Raw genomic sequence first — 22,866 nt, 5'->3', positions numbered from 1 at the left:
CAGTTTTGTGTTTGATCTTTCTCATCCTTTCTGAAAACACACATACAAGAACTCACAAGGGCAACTTCCAGCCACAGCTTTTAGGCATCACGGCAAAATTTTCTCTCAGTTACAGGACAGTGGCCACCCACTAGGCCAGAACGGTAATTTAACGTCAACTGAAAGGGAAAAAGGACACATGTTGATGCAGTACCAGCAGGAAAGCAGTCTAAGGTTTTTTTAGGGGTCTTCCAAGCATAGCACCTGGCGCTGTGCGATCAGACAGATGCCACCACAACAGCAGCAAGGATTTCTCTGTTGCAGGGGTTCAGACCATTTGCCCTTAATCCCAAGAACTTCCCCTGTGAACAAAATAAGAGCGGGCAGGATGAGCTGTGCTTGCCAGGTACACAATGCCTCCTTTTTTGAATCCACAAACATGGGTTCAAGTCACGCAAGCGACCAACACATACTGCAAATTTTATTTTTATTTCCTTATTACAGAAACTAAATTCGCATATGCCTACATCTGGGTTAAAACAGATTCACCACCGCAGAAAAAAAAAAAAGCATTCTTTTTATTGTCTAAAGCACACCTCGGGAACACAGAACAAAGTCTAATATCAGTACATAAAAGCTTCTTCTTAGTGCACCTCTTCATTGCAGTTTCTCCATTAGTTCTTTTTAAAAAAATCATTACACCTTAGGTATTTATATATGCTTGCATTAAGCGTTGCATAATCTGCCCATAACGCAATTCACTTCCAGAAGTCAGTTAAGAAGCTAAATCAAGAAGGCCCCTTAAGTTTGCTTTATTTACAAGTTGCAATGGCTAAATTTTAAATACTTTACAGTCACTCCCAGCACTGGCTTCCAAATCAAAGGATTAGTGCATTCCATAATTTCTTTATAACTATTTTCTAGAGGGGATTAAGTTGCCTGTACCTACAGCTATGTAGGCACCTCAGCTATCTACATAAAGTACCTTACCAGAAATAAACATGCTGACAAAAATATCTGTAATAATGAACGACAAATGAGCAACTCAACCTTTAGGAAGAAGGGGCAGGTGCTTGATTTTGTGCTGCTGTCATTGTCAGCAATATGGGAGAAAAAGCAGTTAAGGAGTGAAGTCCAGAGCGGGTCTCTGGTTCCTTTGTAGAGAGCTTTACGTTCGACTCTCATTTCCTCCTCTCTTTCACTATGTCTCCCCTGTTACTGCTTTTTTGTTAAATCGGGCAAATTTCTGAACTGCGCTAACGTACAAATTTGCTTCAGAGGGGGGGAAGAAAAAAAAAAACAAAAAAAGAACGATGCATGTGCAGACAGGCAGACTTGCGCTATCTGAATAAAGACAGATGTGTTCCTCTGAGTTTTACAGTTTACGAGTGGGTCTTGTGGCAACTGAGCGACTGCTGTGAAGATTAACAAATGGGATGCACATGCATATATCTGCTCTTACATGCTTTCAAAACCCAAATGGAAGGAAGAAGTATCTGCGATTCAGGTAGGTCCAGAAGATTATTTTTTTTTCTTACACAATAAGGTAGATTACTTAGCACATTCCAGGTTAAAAAAATTACAGTAAACATTCAGTAACTGGAATGCATATAATATACAAGTACCATTACATTTACAAAGCTGTTCGGGACAATTTTTCTTTCTAGAATAAGCATAAAAAAGTTACAAGCTAATTCACAATAACTTTAGATACAATGTTATTAAAATACATTGATGTTAATCATAAAAATATTTTACTATTTACATGTACATTGTATAAATCTTAACAATAAGAATATGCCCATTTTAGGATGCCTTAAACAAATATTTAGGCAGATTGGCCCATTTTATAGTGCAGTATCCCTGTTTTGGTCTTCACACCATGAAACTGTACCAGATTCACAGTATCTTTGCTAGTGCTTCGCTAAAAGGCTTAAACTTTCTATTATTTAAGAAACCTTCATTCATTACAAAGAGCCAGTTTTGTTTCCACTTTGTTTCTTATTAAATCCCACCCCTAATAGTTCAGGACACTCTGCCTGGCCTTGTGCGATTTGGTTGCATTTCCAAATAAGGCTGTAATTCATTTCATCAGTTATCACGCTGTCTTGCTTGTAGTCTGGATGCTGCGCGATAAATTCCCTCATCCATCGAGCAACTGTCATTAACTCTCCTGTGGGCAAGAGGAAGTCAAGTTTCAGTTTATACATCTAATTTAGCTGTACGACACCTAAAGTTCCACGCATTATATACACCATTAATGAAGAGCCAAGTTTCAGTTTATACATCTAATTTAGCTGTACGACACCTGAAGTTCTACGCATTATATACACCATTAATGAAGAGTCCATCCCTTCACGAGAAACACATTCCTGTATGTATCTTTCTTTTTAAATATGGCTAAACTGCAGGCATAATGAAGCTGACATATAGTCTATATTTGTCTGGTGCGATCTTCAAACTTCCAGATGTTGTAATGAGAGAGTACAGAGAGAAGTAGCTACTGGAATAGGTGTCACCAACAGGTCGTACAGCAAGAGGTCTTAAACGTGTCATTTAACAGAGAATCTGGATGAGATGAACCAACACACACCTCTACAACAACTACATATAAAACAATTTTGTAGTTGATCCATGCAACTCAGCTGCTAGCTTGGTTCTGTCTTCCTTGACTAACTATTCTTTCTCCCTCTGGCAGCTCCCCTAGCAAAAAATAGGCTGGTTCCCGATTATACCAACTCCTGGTTTGCACACACTGCCTCTGCTTCACTACGCAGTCCACGGGGCAGTCACCAGGTGCCTAAGGGTCCCCGACACTTCTATCATCAAATGTGTCATCAAGTGGCGCACACCACTTGCGGCAGACCTGCACCCCTGTAAAGCAGCAGCTGGAGGCCAGCTGGACACCAGTGTTTAGGCTACTGCATCTTGCTCCTGAATCCAAACCTTAGCAATACAAGTTTAAGGTAACTCTGCCAGTAAGACATTAAGGTAGGCTGATGGGATGCTTGAGGAGCCGAGAGAAACTTTCAGTGCTAGCTACTGGAACCTCAGCTTCCTTGTAAGACTGGAAAGAGTCAAGGGCTTCCACTACAGAAATCTCTGGTTTAAGAATATTACAAAAAGCAAGAGGAATCAAGTTAGGGAGAACAAGGAAGAACACACAAATGAAAAGCAAAAAGCATCCGAGACTGTTCAAAGATACCCTATCAGCGGTTTTAAACAGGGTTACATGAACACAAATCAGAAGAATTGCGAAAAGTACAGGAAAGAAAAGAAGAATAAAAAAGGTTATTAGAAATAAAAATGTCCCTCAAAACACAGAAGTCATGTTTTAAAAAAGTGAGGCCAGAGTTTACTTTTCTATATAAAAAGAAGGCAGAAATAAATTTACCCAAGAAGCATTATTGTTGAAGGCACTAAAAAAAAAGGCACACAAAAACTTTCTCAAACCAACACAAAGCAGGGGGCCTGCAAGAAAACTGGTGGGGCTGGGAGATGATCGGAGCAGAGACACACATTTTTGGACTAAAAGCTGCTGCGCAAGTGCAGAGACACACATTTTTGGACTAAAAGCTGCTGCGCAAGTGCAGGAGATGGAAGAGCAGTCCAGCTAACACCAACACAGACACCTAGTGGTCAGGCAGCCCAAACACTCTGCGTCCTTTTTGTACCGGTGTAAATCTGCAGCGCCTTCACGGTGAACACAGCGTGCAGCTCTCAAAGAACATACAAGTAATGGGAAAAAGCACCACAGACTGACAAAAGGTGCGAGAACTTCCAAACGAGCAGAGACAACACAAAGGGAATTGCAAGTCTGGAAGCAACAGTGTACCTGAGAAGTTTGCAAAATCATGAATGTTGATGAGATGTGAGTAGAGAAACATTATCCTACAATGCAGCAATTAGAAGGCAACTGTGAAGAGCATTTAAACATGCAAAACTACAGGAATTATATTTTATATAGGAGCATATAATAAAATTGTGGCATTTCTTATTGTATGACTTTATGGGGACCAAAAGTGTAAGTGCTTCAAGAAGGGTAAGGAAGCCATCATGAAAATCATGTTTGTGAACGGTCATCAAGCACCATGATTACTGCACCACCTTTGGTGGAGAAAGCACCTACACTGCAGACAGCCAGGGTCTGGGAGAGCGTGCTAGGACAAGGATAACTTGATACTGCTATCTTAACACCGCTTTCATTAATATTTGGTGGTGGTCAGCAACTGCTGCCTGTCTAGCAAATCTGTAGTCTCACTGAGTGGCGGCAGTCATACACCAGCTGGACGGAGACCAGGAGGGCAATACCTAGCTGTGCTGCAGGAGAAGATGCGTCTGAAGCACAGATGAACTATGTCAGGGCAAGGTTAAAGCCACAGCAGCCAAGGTTCCAGTGTTTAACTCTCATGAGTGCTCCACGTTCAGCATTTGAGAAGAGAAATCTGAAAAACAGCCACTCTTTGTGGACGCGTCTCATGCTAGACAGGCTGCAGCTCAGGAACATTTGATTTAAGACTGAGATCTGGAATAATCCAAAACTCACAATTGAGAAATATCATGGCACAGTAATACAATACCTAATGACTTTTATTCTGTGTATTCTGATTCTTGTGAAGCATCGTTTAAAAATCATTCCAGTTCATCAGAGTTAAGATATAAACCCTGGACTCTTATCTACATCACTCCCACACCTTTTAGGCCTATGTAAATACACAAGCTGACTTTTGCAATGCCTACAATTTTGCACCATGTAGCGAAGTAGTTCTTTGGACGGGGAACAGCTGCCACAGGGTGTCAAAGCCCAGGTCATCAGCTCTTGGAAAAAACCTCTAATTTATGCATTCCTTGTTTTTTCAACAGTATTTTTCTAAAGGGAAAAAGCCACAAGAACAAACAACGGAATGTTTTGAAAGCATTGCTGTTTTGAAGGTTAATGTGCCTTTTCTTCCTGCCAGTTTCTCTTCTCTCCCTCAGTTAAGCCAAGCATCAAATCCCTGTCTACATTACCTGAGGGACAGAAGTCTCCTACAAACAAGCAGCCTTAGGAAAGAATATTTACAGTGAAAGCTTTAATTAATTAAAAGTTGTTAGCATTCTGAAGTACTGCTAAAGTACTGAGTTACCAGGCAAGAGAAAGTCCCCATTTCCACCTCAGCTTTAAACCTAGAAGCTTCTACAGCAATTTTCAAGAATTAAGAAGGAATGCAACACTTCAGTTAAAACTGGGGGGGGGGCGGGGGGGGCGGGGGCGGAGGCGGTGTCTTGACCTATGAGACTAACATTAACTGTCTAGCTAAATTTACAGCATGGCAGGCATAGAAGGAATCTGCACATATAAAGCTGCTGCAGACCGTGCTGTGTGCCCAGTTCTGAATTAAAGTTTAGCCTGCATCTTTTACTCATTATACCACTGCATTTTAAAAAGGAGCATAAAGAGTCATTATACCACCTGTCTTTGAAAACACTGCAACATGGGGAAGAGCCTGGTTTGCTCTGCCTTGAAGGAGTTTTGCTATTTACAAAAGGGCTTTCTTATCAGGGAACTAAAGAGTAGGTCCCATGCTCTAGCATACCAGAATTTAGACTTAGGAATCTTTTGGAGCAGCACGCTTTGGAGTCGCTATCAGACACAGCTCACATACTCTTACAACACTCAAGTGACAGGCAAAGGGGATTAGTATATGTGCAAACAACTACAAAGTGGGGAATACACTGCAAAAGCAGCAGTAAGTGGTGCTAAAAAGAGAAATCTTGGATTGGAGACACAATTCAGATTAGAGGGTAGGGTAATTAGTGCATCAATTAGTCCTAATTTAAGTTCTAAAATGGATCACAAAACATTTATAACGAGAATTAGACAGGACTAGATTTAAGCCAGAGAACACACTGCAGTCCTTTGTTCCTATGATTCAACACTTAATCAGCCAGCCACAGCTGCCACCAGTTTTACACAACCAAAAACTAGAGAACAGCCCAATTACTGTCCAAGTAGAAAAATGCCAGGAAAATCAATGTCCGCAAGTGTCAAACATACCAGATGCTCTCTTTTTTATTAACTTCAGGTAGTTTAGGATGGTGCACCTTGTGTCCACATCCACTTCCATGTTTTCAAGATAGGAATTCAAAATTGGGATCAAACCAGGAAAGACTCCTTCCTATGTAAGAGAACAGAGTCAGCATAAAACACGCTTGATCTGATTTCTGGGAGGGTGGAATAGAGGGGAAAATTGTGTGTTCCAGGTATAAGATGCTATGACCTTCCCATTGATAATTGTATCAATGCTCATTAAGGTGTACTCTTCTGCGTCTGTGCCTGTCCCGTTCTGTGCAGAGCCACAGCCATCCACAACAGCGTTTCCACCTTCATGGGTGACAAAGGGAAAGGAATAAATGGTTAGAAGGCCACTAATTAGAATTAGACGTACTAATCCCACAACAGTGTTAATCAGATTTCTTCTTGTGATACCTTTGCAAATATCTTTTCTGAAGTAAAACATTCCCTGCCGCACAGCATCTCTTTTCTGGGCCACCTTCATGTTTTCATCCACCTGGCAAAAGAAGTATTTCAGAGATTTGTGACATTTTAGAAAATTAGGATTCTCCCAAACCCTCACCATTTTGGTCTTATTAGTTGAAACATGTACTGTATTTCCTATCATTTCATCACAAAAGGCCAAGCTGTGGAGATAAGTTTTACTTCATTCTTCAGGAGCCCTGGGCAAAACCACAAAGAGATGATGTTCTGTGAAATTAGGCCTCCAGCAAGAAAAGGTAATGGTATTATGTTAGAACATGCTACACTAATCTCTTAAGTTTGCATGAAAACACAGGAACAGCTGTGATTAACAGCTTGCATCCCGTCTGGCAGACTTCTTTCCATATTTACATGCAATTTAAATGAGTACAGAAGAATAAAATTGCCATTTCCCTAACCACAGTTTGCTGCTTTTATTAACAGAATCACTGAAGTCTTTAGAAGAGTTATCACTGCATTAAACAAACTTTCAGAAACAGAATTCCAGTAACTTTGTATGGGAATCGTATCAACTCCATACCCAAACATCTGTTGGATAGTTAGATAAACTCGGACTGTTTGTAAGGAAGGTCTAAATTTCAGGCTTCTCAAAAAGTCTACAAACTACAAAGCACTAATCATACGCTCTGCAAATGACATAAGCGTTGCTCTGCCTTTCTGGATGGAAGATTTTGTCCAAGTTCTTTGGACGGTATGTTCTCAGGGAATTAACATCACACAGCTTTTGGACATTAGCTTTACTGTATTGTCTTCAGAAGAAGGGATACGATTTCCTGAATTCTTTGACCTTCAATTGAGGCCAATGCAAAATCTCCACTCACTTCTTACCTTTCAAAGCTTTGTTTTCAAAAGTCGGTTTTCGTTCATTTTATATTATGAAAGCTATTTACACAACAGGCTGTTTTGAAAGTTAGAAAGAACTCCAGTCCTAGCTGACGGGCGTACAACCGCAGGCAATCAGACAGCAGAGATCAGTGCGAGATTAGCCCCATAAACCTGTATTGTTTTACTTGAAAGAGGCAGGCTTACCAATGGTTGTGCAATTCTCTGTTGCATTACCTGCCAAATTGCTCGGCGAGCTCAAGCAATTTTATGCCCCTCCCAGCCCCCCAACTCTGTTCAGGTTCTTTCGGCACCTGATCTCTTTTTCAGCCTGAACCAGTATTCATTAGTTAAAAATGTTGCGCTTCTGAGGCATTCCAAATAACAATGTAATTATGAACTATAAGCGCTAAATTGCTGCATATTTACAAAGTCCAAACTCCCTGACATCAGGAAGAAAATTCCTCCTTTTAGAAATCATACCAACTGTATGGTATGATTACTGTTAATTTACAACTTGAGTATTTTTCTCCATTTTAATTAAAAACACAAGAAAAGCCACAGGATACTATTATGCTGTAGCCAGCACTGGCAGTATTTTCAGTATGCAGTCTGTCAGAAGCCTTCTGCCCTACGAGACCTCTCAAAGTTACCTATAACATTGCAGGACTATCCATTTAGAGACATTTTCTGGCTAGGTGCCTCAGAAAGAAGACGTGCAAGGACAATTTCACCCAAAACAGTTCAACAATTGTGAGGACAAAAGGAAAAAGCGCATTTTTGCATGGCTGGTCTGTGCAAGCACAAGTCACAATTGTGACCAGAATCAGCAGTATTTGTTTTCACTAAAATACTGTATAACACTAAGCACAGAATCATAGAATGTTTAAAATTGGAAGAGACCTTAAAGATCACCTAGTTCCAACCCAGCTACATGGGCAGAGACACCTCCCACTCCTTTCCCTCTCCACCAGATACAAACAAAATAGAAAACAAGAACACGAACAGCCATAGGCAACAGCCATGTTAAAATAAATATCTCAAGTTTTTATTTTGACATCCACAGATTATTTTCCCCACATGTAAAACGAGGGAAACATGCCCTTTCCCAGTCTCAAAACAGTCTTGTGACAATGGTGTTTCTGCAGTAGTCAGACACTGTTAGTCACCACATAAATTCCCACAGTATATATCTGTAAGCTCAATTCCATGAGGCAGCAGTAAAATATTTGTTTAACACTGTAGAGTTGAAATTGATTCAGAGTACTGGTACAGATGAAAACTGACAGAAAGATAAAAGTGACTGTTCTGTAAGCGCCCAAATATCAGCTCCTAGCTCGCAGAGGATAAAAATCAGTCTTGATGCAACTGTGCTGCATTTAGCTCCAATAGAGCTGATCTTTCACACCTACCTTAGACAACGGAATGAGAAAATCCAGTTTATATGACAGAATCACTCTGGTTAGCAATACGACGAACACAACATACGCAGAATTTTCAAAGTCTGTTAACTGGACCTAGACATGAAAGGATTAGAGATTAAACTATTTTAGTGGGAAGACACTCATGGAAGTGATAAATATCTGGGAGAGTTTAAGACAGTTTGACTCAAACATTCACGTTGGTACTTGCAATTACACACATGCTACTAGCAGAGATGTGATGCACGAGCTGGAATCATCATCAGTGACTTCAAATGCACAATGCATGCACACTTCAAACTCAACCCTTTAATCCAATGCCAAAACACATTTGCGTTTCAAAAGCCTGTCTAATAACTTGTACCTTCAGGCTCTCTGTGTAATTACAAATGTATAATAGCTTTTAAATTTCCACTTTAAAGGGATTAAATTCAGAGAGCTCAGAAATAGACAGCTATAAAATAAAGTAACTTGTGAAAAACAGAACAATGGCGGTGGAATTGTTCAGTATCAGGAAAAGTACTGGAGAAATACTGTCCCCAGAAGCTAAATGGGGCTTTGTTTACTGTTGCTTTAACGCAAGCCTAATTCCTTTCCCCATCAGCCCAAATCCATTAGCATGCTTTGCTGCGCTGCAGTGGATTCTCCTGTCAGTTACATTCCCACAGTCCATGTCTGATTAAACACTGCTGTCCACTTCACTTGCATCTAGCAATTCAGAGGGGAGAAAACACAGCATAGTAATAAGGGTTTGATACTGGATGGCAGAATGCCTGGTACTTTTCCACTTAAAAGGAAACTTTTGTGTACACTGAAGCCTTCCTTACCTCCATAGGTCTGAATTCCACTCTCCATCCAATGTCTGAATTTGGAGGAGGTGGCTTAAACCTCATTGTCTGCCAATTTGTAGATTGAATATTCTGCAAAGCACACGAAACAGTCTGTCACAATCAAGATAAGCATCATTCTATAATATAAACAAAGAAGAATAAGCAGGTAACTAGAGTCATAATAGTTTCCCTGGAACAGCCCATCAAGTTTGAGAAGCACTTCCAAACTAAAGTGGCATGACTTCCTATAAACCACAGTGTAACTACCCATTCTAAGAGCAAAAACGTTACACTTTTTATACTATTTTGTTTGAGGATTACGTATAAAATATTAGGGGGCTTAGATTTAGATGAATTTTTTTTTTGTGAGGGGTTGATGCATCCCAAACTAAAAACAACGAATCTTACCATAGCTATTATTTCATAAAGCTGTTACATATTTATATGTAAATGACATACAAAACAGTTTTTAGGAAGCCATAAAAAAAAGACAGTTCCACATAACACTTATATACATAGCTATAGTTTGGGCTCTTCATATTTTATTGAGCTTAAACTATAAGCCACCACCTTCTCCTAAATAAATGATAAAACAAAGAAAAAAATGTGCTTATAACTGCAAAGTCATATGCTAAAGAACTAGTTGAAGTGAAAAACTCAGGAAAAAAAATATCTAAGCTAATACAGCCATCTTCAATGAAGCAGTACTATAAAGAATAAGCAATTTTATTTATATATTTATTAAATTCCTCTAAATCAGACACAACCTCAAAATGGTCGGATTCATTTGCATCATCTAGATGTATTTTCTCCTCAAACAAAGTCAATGGGTCTCGAATGAACAAGTGTGCAATATGCTGTGCCAAAAGGTGGTCAATACCTACAAAATGAAAATTCAAACAAACAATTCACACATAGCAAAGTAGGTTCTAGGAAATTATTTGTTTTACAAGACTGAAAACATCCAACTCTGCAATGCTACCTCAACCCACCACATCCTGTTAAAGTTTAAATGATGATTTTTGGAAGGAAGGAAATTATTAAAGAGAAAAAAAAAAAAGAAATCTTCAGAAATGGCAGCTCAATATTGGCATGGCTGCCATTCTTCCTGTTTTCTGATGCACCTCTGTGCCATGTTTCCTAAATCAGTTCTGCTCTCTCCACAAAGATAAAACTTTAATGAGTCAAATACTGAGCTTCTCAAGCTGGAATTAGGGACGTTTTCTGTTACAAATGAATACTTTAAAAAAAAAAAAAAAAAAAAACCCAAAAAAATAAAACCCAACGAAACCAACTCTCAAGACCACATTACACAGATACTTCCTGAGTAGGAATCACTCTGAGTGATGCACAATGACTGAAAACAAACAAGAACGAAAATGGAAAATATCCCCAACACACTGCAAGCATAATTCTTAACCTGCTCATAATGAAGCAAACACTTACCTTCCTTTATTAGGTGCTCGTAGATATCTTTGTCTATTGTCAAATCAATGTCATTGTATTTCTCACCACATTCAGATAGATAACTGTCTATGGAATCATATCTGGATTTACTGATTCTATAATGGTTGTTCTTCAGTGGCTATATAATTTAAGAATACAATATTTTAACAGCTTGTTAACAATGTTACCTAAGTTTTGCTCACTAATGACACTTACGTGAGAATTATATCCTGTTTAAAAAACCCTACAGCCTCAATTAAAATTATTCAAAGTCTTAAGCAGGCTTAACAGAAAGCATCCTGTAATTATGACTATTTTGTTTGCAGATGTACGTATCTGAGCAAAAAAAACCAGCCATCACACATTGACTAGAAGTGTCTAAAAGCGGAAACATTTTCCTGATGTAGTATACCATTACCCTGAGTACTTGGAAAGCATTATTATACCTATTGCAACACATACCAATACAGTTTACTATGCACACATTGTTACAGATGCTTTTGAAATATTTCCTGAACTACCCATTTTAAGTAGATTTTTAATTTTTTTGTCCCCTCTATAATTTTCTAAGTGCCTTGAGTGCCAATTCCTGCTTGGAGAAATTCCTTAAGTTCAAGTTCTGACAACTGACTCTTTTCACGCAGTTCTAGTTTATAATACTGGATTACTCAAGCAGCACCTGATACTTAATGGAAAGCAATTTTTGCTTTTTGGGCTCAAGCCCAGACTGCACAGTTTCATTACAGGGGGACCTTTTCAGCAAGCTGTGGAGGAGCAACTGGAGTTCTACTGGGATTCCCTACCTAACTAAAAATATGTATTTACATGCTAACACAAACTATACAACCAAGGTGAATGTTTACACCATCTCTCCTATATTTACCACAAAGACTGCCATGTTCCCTCATTAGGGATTCTGATGAGCACAAATAGAGTTTGATACTAAAGGAGATTTAACTTTTTTTGCCTGAAAAAACCCAGACATCTACTACCTAACATTACTTACCTCTAGCCCCCTCTCTTCTCGCGTTCGATCATCTACAGATGCAGAGATCACTCCCCAGCGACAGTCAATGTCAGACACGTAGCCTCTGTAGAACGGAGATGCAGCACTCAACGCCATCTAAAATAAAACAGCCTGATATGAAAACAAAGGACCAGCCAAGGAACCAAAAGCAAAATACAACCCCACTGGAAAAGGAAACTTGCTAGTCCAGAAGTAATAAAGCATATACTTCAGTTTAACGTACAGCCAAAGCCTGCACAACCACAATTCTCTCAACTGCCATCTCTAGAAAATGCCCAGATGAAGGGTTAGTATTATTGAAGTGGCATCTGACTCTCTCCAGATTTATTACCTCTACAGATCAGCATTTAAGGAACACAAAGATGATATAGCTAGAAGCAATTTAGGGAAAAATCAGCAAGTATTCTGCTCGCACATTTCCAAACTCCAGCAGTTCACCTGGCAATCTTTTTATTTTTTATTTTTGTTTGACCAAGCACCTGAGCAACACAGGTGGAACACAACTCACCCAGAGCAGGATCTGCTCACCACCTAGACCAGACCACTACTTTATTTTTATAACATCTGTTATAAACACCTGGTTATGACCACGTGTTTAGAAAAGGGACAGATTTAAACAATTTAAGATGAAACCCTTTGTAACACCAGACCAGAGTTGAAAAATTAAAAATTGTTTTAAGGAGCAACCTTGTCTTGTTTTAATGAAAAACCGCCCCAAATGTATTTCTAGAACTACTCAACAAGAGTCTCATGCATGTGGGAGGGAGGGCAGAGGAGAAGAAACAGACATCATCTGTTCTGCAGTGTTGTTTGGATAGTAAATAAATCACACTGCTCATGTGACAATCTAGCAAGGGACTGACTTCTCCTAGAGTACCAAATTTGTGAACAGCATTCAAGTTTTTTTTAAGTTCAGAATTTATTTTTTTACATGTAGTGGCTTTCACACAACAAAGAGCTGATGTGATAGAAGTCCATTACTTACCACAATGGGACAGATCGTGGCCAGCTGATCATAGAGATACCTTGCTTCAGAAATGCTGCACGCCTGGAATGTTACCTGTTGGAAGAAGTACAATTGCTATCACAGTTTTTATAATCAAAATGCAAGCACAGCCTTCCTAAATTTAGAATCAATGATATAATAAAGCAATTTAAATAGCAAGAATTTTAAGGGGTTCTTTTGTTTGGTTGATTTTGGGCGGAGTTTTTTGTGTGGGTTCCCACCCCCCAATTCTTGGACAAACTTTTGCCCCATCTATCAGCAGCATTTTTATCGAAAGCTTTTTTCCAGACCATTTCCATGTTCATTAAAAGATTTCAGACCATAAAGTTTGGGCTCCAAGGCTAAATATACAAACACTTGCCAGAACCAAAGAAAATCGAGTTAACATTTACAATACACAAGGGTCAGTAATGCACCTTCAGGAAATAAGCCAGGAGCCTACTTAGAACAAGTCAGAAAGTATTGTACATGTAACATTTGTTTTGTGTGACAGCTAATCCTGTTTTAAAGAACTTCAAGATGCCTTTGTTTGATCCTGCCAAACCGTGAAAAGTAAATATTTTCGTGCCTACTACAACTTTTATTAAAAAAAAAAAAAAAAAAAAAAAAAAGAGTTAGGTTTTGCCTGTATTAGAGACCAGGACACAGCAAAAGATGGAAAAGAAGTGTTATTTGCAGAAGCCGTTAATGATATGGAAGCCCTGCCGCATATAGGCCACTAGAAGATATAACTTCTTTGCAACTTCTGCTGAAATTTGCTCAGAGCAGCATCAAACATGAGATGCATTTCTAGCAGCAGACCTTAACCTCCAGATTTGCCAAACCAACACTTCATGCATTTTAAAAATGCAGAGGGCAATCAATGGCCTCAAAACTGTTAAAAGACACTAATCAGATTAAAAGCCTCTCTCTCTTTCTTTGTAGTTTACATATTTACAGAGCAGAAGATAACTTAGATGGCAGTGTATCCCTGTACCACTATCACATTATGGCACAACAGGCTTCAGTCATAAATCACCATCTCTGCTCACTGTCCTGAAGAATGCCAGCCGAACACAGACTTTCCTCTTCCATGGATTACAATTATAGAGTCCCACAAAACACACAGGTTCTTCTCAGTCTGCCACTGAAGACCAACCCAATCCCCACGTAAGCTTAAAAAAACCCAACCAACAAAAAGCCCCAAAACCCAAAAAACTTCTGAGTTCACGGGTGGGCTCAGTGGTGGGTTTTTTTTTTGTTTTTTTTTTTTTTTTTTTTGAGTGTGGGGGGAATATGGGATTTGTTTGTGTTTGTTTTGCAGCCAACATTCATTAAAACATCCCCAATTAGAAAAATGGTGTGCAGTAGAGAAAGTGTTTCTTCTGTGTTTATCCTTCAAGTGGCTATCAGAAAAAACAACACAACACACTTTGAAAAGCTAGGACTATTTAATTCTCTTTGCAGAGAAGCAGCTAAGAATGATTTCTCATCACTAATTTTGGACTTCCAGCACTACGGAGCCTGCCTTGCGGTGGAATGGGACAGGACACCTACACTCTTTCCCCTGATGCAGTGATATCCACCTCCCCTTCCCTTCTATGTTCATTCCAAATCACATTAAGTCTGGGATTCCACCTGGTTTCTAGCCAAACATCCCATTACAGAGGCAAAGGCCACACAGCAGTCTTCTCCAGAGGATGGCTGCAGGCACTGCAAGGACTGGGGAAAGCAGCAGTGACGAGCACAAGGCTCAGCAGGCACAGGGACACCAAGCCTCGAAAGGGACAGGAACACAACGGTTTGCCTTGCCCTTCGCAGGAGCAGCGGCTCCCACCCCACCATTGCCACAGACTGTCCCCACCGAGCTCATCAGGACATTACTTTTAACCTTGGAAATACAGCAAAACAAGTGGTAGCTTGGTGCATAGTGAGGAAAAAAAAGAGCACAGAAGAAAGCATGCATACTGCAAACTACCTTACAGAAAAATCAGCGGGGAATACATGTTTTCTTCTAGTCCGTTATCAAGAATTATCAGTTGATACAAAAGTAGCTGCTTATAGCACCTGCCAGCCTTCTTTTCATTCTCCCTTTGATGATAACAAAACTAACGAATTTGACCACTGATTACAAAAATGGGGAATAGTAAAATGGTATTCCATAAAAAGGAATTTAATACATTTTTAAACAAGTTCAGACAATGACTGAATGGTAAGGCTATATTTCTTTTATTGGACTTAAGTAAGAAAGACATGGTACAAAACAGACCATATCAAACTTTACACCTTGTAACAACACGCAGTATCATGTACACTTTACTACTTCATCAGATCCTCCCTATTTTACCTTCGTGACAAGAAATCACACTTGGCTGCTGTCAAGAACATTTTATTTATTCACTTTCTGTAATTTCTCAAAGGGAAGTGTTCTGAATGGGGTTATTTCTGCCCGTGCTGTGAAACAAAAGGAGCTGGAGAATTTCCTTTAGGCCCCTAGAAACTTAACAGTATCCTCTTCTTAGCTCTGCTTCCAAGATGGCAGTGGTATCAACAGTCAAATACTTTGCTACGACCTAAGCCATCAGCCCCTAGCATCATGTTACTATGACAGAGAAACATTTAAAACAAACAGATATTGAAAGAATTAAAGCACTCCCAAGATGCAGTACCTGCATTTAAACGGAGGATACCATAAAATAGTAGTAACTTGGGAAGATGAATGAAAACAATAAAGAGTGGGCATGCGTTAATGGGACAAAACAGATCCAAAAATGTCTCCCAGCACGCAGTAACAGAAAACAGTTACCCGTGTGAATTTGGTAGGTTCATGGTACAAGCAGCAAGAAGATGACTTCTTAGCAGATAGCTAAAAATATTTAAGAATGAGAAATTTTATACAGATGTGCTGTTTGTAAATATATATTTTTTTATTATAATTTCACAGAATTCGGATATTCCGATGACTTCTTGTCACTCCTTGCTTTTGCTGTTCTACATATGGGGAGAGGGGAAAAAAAAACCCCAAACGAATAACTAAAAAAATCCCACACGCTCCTACAAGACAGCTCAGTTTCCATCCCCACAGCGTCCTTTGGTCATGCCTGAAAGAAGACCACAGTGAAAGATGGTCTTTCACACTTGAAAAGTGCTGGAGTTCCAGGATAAGGTGCTCGATCAAACGGGGTTTCACCAGTCCAAGAGACCCTTTCATCAAGGCATCCAATTACATTTGAATATTAGTAGAAAATAAACATAATGCAAGCAAAGAAACCTGTATTTTAAGACTACGTTATCAGGTAGAAGATTAAATTTGTTGTTTTATTCCTCCTTTTGCCACACTAGTTGAATTAAGCTAGAGAAATTAGACATAGGGCAAGTCTTAAAAAGGGAAGTGTTTAGGAAAGACAACATTCAGTAACACCTTGAAAGCAGATGCACTTTACCTGAAGACAACAGTTTCCCATTCCAAAACCCATAGCATCCATGTATATATAGTCCGGCTTTGCTGCTTTTGCCGCTTCTCCATCGTCATTAGGAAACGTTTCGATAAATGGTGATGGCGTGTTCTTGTCTTTAAATACTGTGTGGAAAATGGAGGTAACCCAGAGCATTAGATTGAACAGCTACTTTGAAGAAGAAAAAAGATAGACTGAATTTACTTACTTGGTACATTTATCACAACCTTTTCTCCTCTTCGGTGACGAATGTTTCTGGTCAGTGTACTACAAAAAAAAAAAGTTTGCTGAAATGTCTGACAGTTTCTCTTTAAGCAAATGGTTTTGAAATTAGTTTCTCATCAATTCTCAGGGTTTCAGAATGTCAGCTTTCTATTTATTTTGAGCATTTTTCTTTGGGATACTTCTTTTCCTAGTTTAAGGAACTAGTTGGTTGAGAGAGTCCCTTGGGATATAGTGCTGAACGGCAAAGGGGTCCAGGAAGGCTGGACGCTCTTCAAGAAGGAAATCTTAAAGGCCCAGGAGCGGGCTGTCCCCAAGTGTCGCAAGTCTAAAGGGCGGGGAAAATGGCCAGCCTGGATGAACAAGGAACTTCTGATGGGATTTAGGAATAAAAGGAGGGTTTACCACCTTTGGAAGAAGGGACAGGCAACTCAGGAGGAGTACAGAGATCTCATTAGGTTATACAGAGAGAAAATTAGGAAGGCAAAAGCCCAGCTGGAGCTCAACTTGGCCACTAACATTAAGGACAACAAAAAAACTTTTTATAAATACATCAACAAAAAGAGAGCCAGGGAGAATCTCCATCCATTACTGGATGCAGGGAGGGGGGGAAAAGTTGCAACCAAGGACGAGAAGGCTGAGATACTTAATGCCTACTTTGCCTCCACCTTCAATAGTCAGACCAGCTATCCCCAGGGTGTTCAGCCTCCTGAGCTGGAAGGATGGAGAGCAGAACAATGCACCCATAATCCAGGAGGAAGTAGTCAATGATTTGCTTCTGCAGACACACTGCAGACACACATAAATCCATGGGGCCAGATGGGATTCACCCAAGAGTACTCAGGGAGCTGGCGGGAGAGCTCACCAAGCCTCTCTCCCATCATTTATCAACAATCCTGGTCAACAGGGCAGGTGCCAGATGGCTGGAGGGTGGCTAATGTGACGCCCATCTAGAAGAAGGGTTGGAAGGAGGATCCGGGGAACTACAGGCCCGTCAGCCTGACCTCGGTACCAGGAAAGATCATGGAGAGGATCATCTTGAGTGAGCTCTCATGGCAAGTGCAGGGCAGCCAAGGGATCAGGGCCAGCCAGCATGGGTCTAGGAAGGGGAGGTCCTGCTTAACCCACCTGATCTCTTTCTATGACCATGTGACCCACCTTCTGGATGTGGGGAAGGCTGTGGACGTTGTCTATCTGGACTTTGGTAAGGCCTCTGACACCGTCCCCCACAGCATTCTCCTGGAGAAGCTGGCGAATCATGGCATAGACAAGTGCACTCTTGTGCGCTGGCTGGATGGCCGTGCCCAGAGAGCTGTGATTAATGGGGTGAAATCCTCTTGGTGGCCGGTCACCAGTGGTGTCCCTCAGTGCTCAGTTTTGGGGCCAGTTTTGTTTAATATCTTTATCAATGATCTGGATGAGGGGATTGAGTGCACCCTCAGTAAGTTTGCAGACAAGACCAAACTAGGTGGGAGTGTTGATCTGCTTGAGGGTAGGAAGGCTCTACAGAGGGACCTGCACAGGCTGGATCGACGGGCCAAGGCCAACTGTATGAGGTTTAATAAGGCCAAGGGCCGGGTCCTGCATTTCGGTCACAACAACCCCAAGCAACGCTACAGGCTTGGGGAAAAGTGGCTGGAAAGCTGCCCAGCAGAAAAGGACCTGGGGGTGCTGGTGGACGGCCAGCTTAACATGAGCCAGCAGTGTGCCCAGGTGGCCAAGGCGGCCAACAGCATTCTGGCTTGTATCAGGACTAGCGTGGCCAGCAGGAGCAGGGAAGTGATGGTGCCTCTGTACTCGGCACTGGTGAGGCCCCACCTCGAGTCCTGTGTTCAGTTCTGGGCCCCTCTGTACAAGAGGGACATTGAAGTGCTGGAGCGTGTCCAGAGGAGAGCTACCAGGCTGGTGAGGGGTCTGGAGACCAGGTCATATGAGGAGAGGCTGAGGGAGCTGGGCATGTTTAGCTTGGAGAAGAGGAGGCTGAGGGGAGACCTCATTGCCCTCTACAACTACCTGAAAGGAGGCTGGAGAGAGGTGGGTGTTGGCCTCTTCTCCCAAGTGAATAATGACAGGACCAGAGGAAATGGTCTGAAGTTGCGGCAGGGGAGGTTTAGATTAGACATTAGGAAGAATTCCTTTACTGAAAGAGTGGTCAGGCACTGGAACAGCCTGCCCAGGGAGGTGGTTGAGTCACCATCCCTAGAGGTTTTTAAGAAACATCTAGATGTGGCACTTCAGGGCATGCTCTAGTGGCAGAGATTGTAGGGGGTTGGGGTTTTTTTTTGTGTGTGTATGGTTGGACTCGATGATCTCAAAGGTCCTTTCCAACCATGAAGACTCTATGATTCTACGATTCCATTTCAGGGTAATGAGGACAAGTTACTGATTACACTGAGATGTCGCTGTGACGTATCTGAGCAAGAGCTGGATTAACTGTGATGGAAGTGCTTAGCCATGGGATTTTGAACTGGAAACAATTTTGCAGTAGCATAATCAACACCTTTTGCTACATAATGGTGTGAACTACCATATAAAGTTACTTAACAGTTTACTTTCTTAAGGCACTTTGACAGAAAACACAACATCACAACCATCTCTGTTCAAGTGGTATCTGCAGCAACTATCTATGCAACACATAGCTCTCTATTCCAGCAACGTAAAGAAGTTGCAGGTATGTCTATATTTAGGCACAGAAAAATATTCAGCTTCCCATTCACACACCCAAAATACTCTTACCTAAATCTAGGATGTTTATTGATGGCTTCATCTGGAAAAAAGAGGGATTTCGAAGCTCCTCCTTCTACTGGCGTTGGCTTATATTCCGGCAGCGTAAACCCAGGACACCCTAACCTATATAATACAACAATGAGATCCAAGCTGTAATGCAGACTGACTATGATTTTTTAAATGGTCAGATGATCAGAGATTAGGATTCTCATAGACAAAGGAATAAAAGGAGTTTTTTTTAAAAAAAAAAAAAACAAACCCCAAAACCTTGCATCTACTCTAAGTATTTCTGAAGCACTTTTCAAGACTGCTAACTGTACATGTGGAATTACCAGAAAGGGGTCTTAAAACAGTTGCTGTAAAAAGGCCGGCGCTTGCCAACAACCAGCTTAAGTAGTGGTTAAAAAAAAGGGGAGGGGGTGAGTGTTTTAAAAACTACTCCCCTATCATTGGACAGTAAACACAGATCTTTCCAGTGGCTGCAGCAGGAAACTTCATAGTATTATGCAGAGTACATACATTTTAGTGTGTGGGCACTCATCGTTAATACTGACACGCAGCTGCATTCTGCGCCTTAAACAGTTTCTCTAGAGGGCGCAGGTTAATGTTGATTGGTGAAGTAATTTATCTAGCTCTGCTCCCAACAATCTACTTAAAAAGATGTATCTAACCAACTCTGTAAGAATTCGAGGTAATTTCAAGGGATACATACATCCCAAGTCTCACAGTAGTTTGTGATTTTGGAACTCTGAAAGACCCCATAAATGAGAGAAATGTAATAAGCAGAGAAAAATTACACTATTAGGTGAAAAATGCTGACAGATATGCAAGTAAATCAGAATACAACCCTCTCCTTTGTAACCTCCATTGTAAGTTTAACACTCATCTGAAACAAGAACCAGTAGGTTTTCAGTGCAACTGAAACAAAAGAGCATTTGAGAAGTTGGAGGTAAAATTGCAGAAGATTAGTTTCTCCATGCTGCACAGTATAAAGGACAAAGATTACGCTATCTCAAGAGGCTCTAGTAGTTTGATGTATAAAAAGGGTTGGCTAATACAACTACAAGCAAACTACTCAAAATACCAGGAAACACTCACATTTCTGGAAATATTATTTATGTTCAGCACGCATGTCGCTATTTGCTGCATCTTCCTGGGTTAGGTACAGAAGTTGTCCTACAACATCTAAACCCGTCTTCACTAATTATGTAAGTGCAATATCACTCCAGCCCTCAAGAAAGAAAACACCTTTTTGGTCCAGTAGTGAGGGCTCACAGATTTAAGAACTCGGGATACTCATTCAGCTTCTAAGCTTGTATTTTTTCATATTTAAGCATTTTCAGGTTTGTTCATTTTTAACTGAGTTATTTTAATAAGTATTCTTTACCTTTCTTCTGTCAGCAAGTTTTTTTGTCTTTTCAGATGCACAGATTTTATTTTATTTATTATACACACATGTATATGCACAGACGCACACAGGCATATGTATATATTAATGTAGAGAGAACGTAGTAAAAAACCCCAAACCCACAAAACCTCAGACATACATGTTAGCAATGCTCCAGTCAAACCAACAAGGACTTGAATGGCAAGATAACAAAAGGCAGCAATAAGAAACTAAATAGCTTAGGGAGAGCAATCTCTGAAGAATAAAACCACGTTGGGATGATCCATAAGTAATAAAGAAACTACATTTTATTATTTACTGGCTTTCACTGAAGTCCAATGTACTGATCCTACAGTGATGTAAAAAGAATTTCTGTGATGAATTACTCCTCTCCCTTTATTCTTTGCAAGACCTGGTCTGAAATGTTTGTATACAAAATTTATTAAGTGACATAATCTATTTGTAAGGTTGCAGGGCTAAAGAACCTTAGCTCTGTAACACAGAGAACTACTTAACCATTGGACTTCAAATAAGCTCTTATTACTTCAAAGATATCCAGTGTAGCTCCCATAAAGAGGAAGCAAATTTAGGGCCACTGCATTCTGTACTGGCCAGTAAGGCTAGCTGCTTCTCTTCTACCGCACAGCAATTTTTTTTTTTTACTATTTTAAGCATAACTATCTTCATTCATTTGATTGACCAGGCTAGTTAGAATGAACATAATAAATCCCTGACAAGGATTATGTTTGAAAGGAAGGTCAAAAACTACAGTTTCTCCTAGGTAATGAACTTCCTGAATTTCATTTCTTCAAGGGCCTCTTTACAGCAATAAAAAGGAGAAAATCTACCCTTTGTAAGGATATGAACCCAGGAGAGGTACATTCCTTTCCAGATTTAGTCAGTACAGTATTATAGAAGTTTTAAGTCTTCATTTTGTAAGGACAATCACATTCCTGTTCTACTGTGTACTCCAAGACACCAAAAGAAGTTTGCATGTGCTTTAGTGGAAAAAGTAGTGTCAAAAAGTAGATCAGAGTAGCCACGTTTTACCAAACTGCTATTTATAAAGATCACAACTCGCAAAATAGGTACAGAGAAACCTTTTATATATGATTTGCTGTATCAATTCCAGATGTCAGACTACTCTACATACAGTACTTTGTTATGAATATTCAGGTATTCTCTCCTAATACAAGATCACCACAGTTTAGAAGTAACTTAAAAATGTAAAAGATGCTTATTTTTTTGGGCTCACCGCAATAAAAATTTTAGGAAACACAACTGGAATGTTAAATCAAAGTACTTTGATTGAATCATATTTTGCTCGGTTTCATTTTACAGCTTACCTGTAAGCAATAAGAAGAAAAAAAGTATAAGGAGAATAGGAAACACAGCATTACATTTCAACAACCATCTCACCTTGGAAATGACGTCACAGTGCAAACAGCCTCGTTTTCTTTGAGCACAGAAGCGGCCTCTTGCCGTCTTTTCCTCATGTTGTCTTGCACAGTGTTGAATTCAGACATGGTTCCCCCATATGGCTGCCCAGGCGTCCCTTCAATCATGTAGCTTCCATATTCTGGTCGCCAGAGTGTTGGGTGGCTATAATAAAAGAATAGCCTCGATTAAATATTTCTACAGCTTCAGAAAAAAAAAATAATTAGATTATTTGTGAGGATTTCAGGAATGAGTACAACCTGCAAGAAGTATCTCCTAAAGCTGATTATTTGATAGAGTAACACAATGTACATTCCAATGTACCTCACTGCTTGGAGGCAGTGAAAAGAAATTAAGGCACAGTTTGGCAGTAGGAAGTGTTGCTGTACAGTGCAATAAGTAGGATTTGCCTATGTCAAACCGCAATCACCTTTCGTATCTGTCTAAAGCCTTGTTTTTTGGGGTTTTAACTGAAACTGGACCATACAGAACATTCAACTTCTTCCACAGTACAAGGCAAGGCAAAAGTTATGCTCAATTTCTTCTTTCCACTGCTGTGACTATCTGGTCCTGTCTCACAAATTTATTAG

At 40.1% G+C, this 22,866-nt stretch overlaps 1 protein-coding gene across 1 annotated transcript in view; it reads right to left on the bottom strand.

The window, feature by feature from the left end:
- Window positions 1–439: 439 nt before the first annotated feature.
- Window positions 440–22,866, bottom strand: part of GCLC (glutamate-cysteine ligase catalytic subunit) — a 37,290-nt gene continuing 14,863 nt past the window's right edge. Inside the window, exons 3-16 of the mRNA XM_063330309.1 lie at window positions 22,259–22,441; window positions 19,462–19,575; window positions 16,712–16,770; window positions 16,492–16,628; window positions 13,049–13,123; window positions 12,043–12,159; window positions 11,037–11,175; window positions 10,358–10,470; window positions 9,588–9,680; window positions 8,752–8,856; window positions 6,449–6,530; window positions 6,240–6,343; window positions 6,017–6,137; window positions 440–2,152 (exon numbers count right to left, since the gene is read on the bottom strand). Of these exons, the coding sequence (XP_063186379.1) occupies window positions 1,947–2,152; window positions 6,017–6,137; window positions 6,240–6,343; window positions 6,449–6,530; window positions 8,752–8,856; window positions 9,588–9,680; window positions 10,358–10,470; window positions 11,037–11,175; window positions 12,043–12,159; window positions 13,049–13,123; window positions 16,492–16,628; window positions 16,712–16,770; window positions 19,462–19,575; window positions 22,259–22,441 (1,648 nt within the window). The 3' untranslated portion in view covers window positions 440–1,946. The remainder of the gene's footprint in view (window positions 2,153–6,016; window positions 6,138–6,239; window positions 6,344–6,448; window positions 6,531–8,751; window positions 8,857–9,587; window positions 9,681–10,357; window positions 10,471–11,036; window positions 11,176–12,042; window positions 12,160–13,048; window positions 13,124–16,491; window positions 16,629–16,711; window positions 16,771–19,461; window positions 19,576–22,258; window positions 22,442–22,866) is intronic.

The sequence above is a fragment of the Chroicocephalus ridibundus genome, chromosome 3, assembly GCF_963924245.1.
Source record: "Chroicocephalus ridibundus chromosome 3, bChrRid1.1, whole genome shotgun sequence".
NCBI classification, from domain to species: Eukaryota; Metazoa; Chordata; class Aves; order Charadriiformes; family Laridae; genus Chroicocephalus; species Chroicocephalus ridibundus.
Note: the sequence above shows the minus strand (reverse complement) of the source record. Positions and strands in the feature narration are given on the sequence as shown.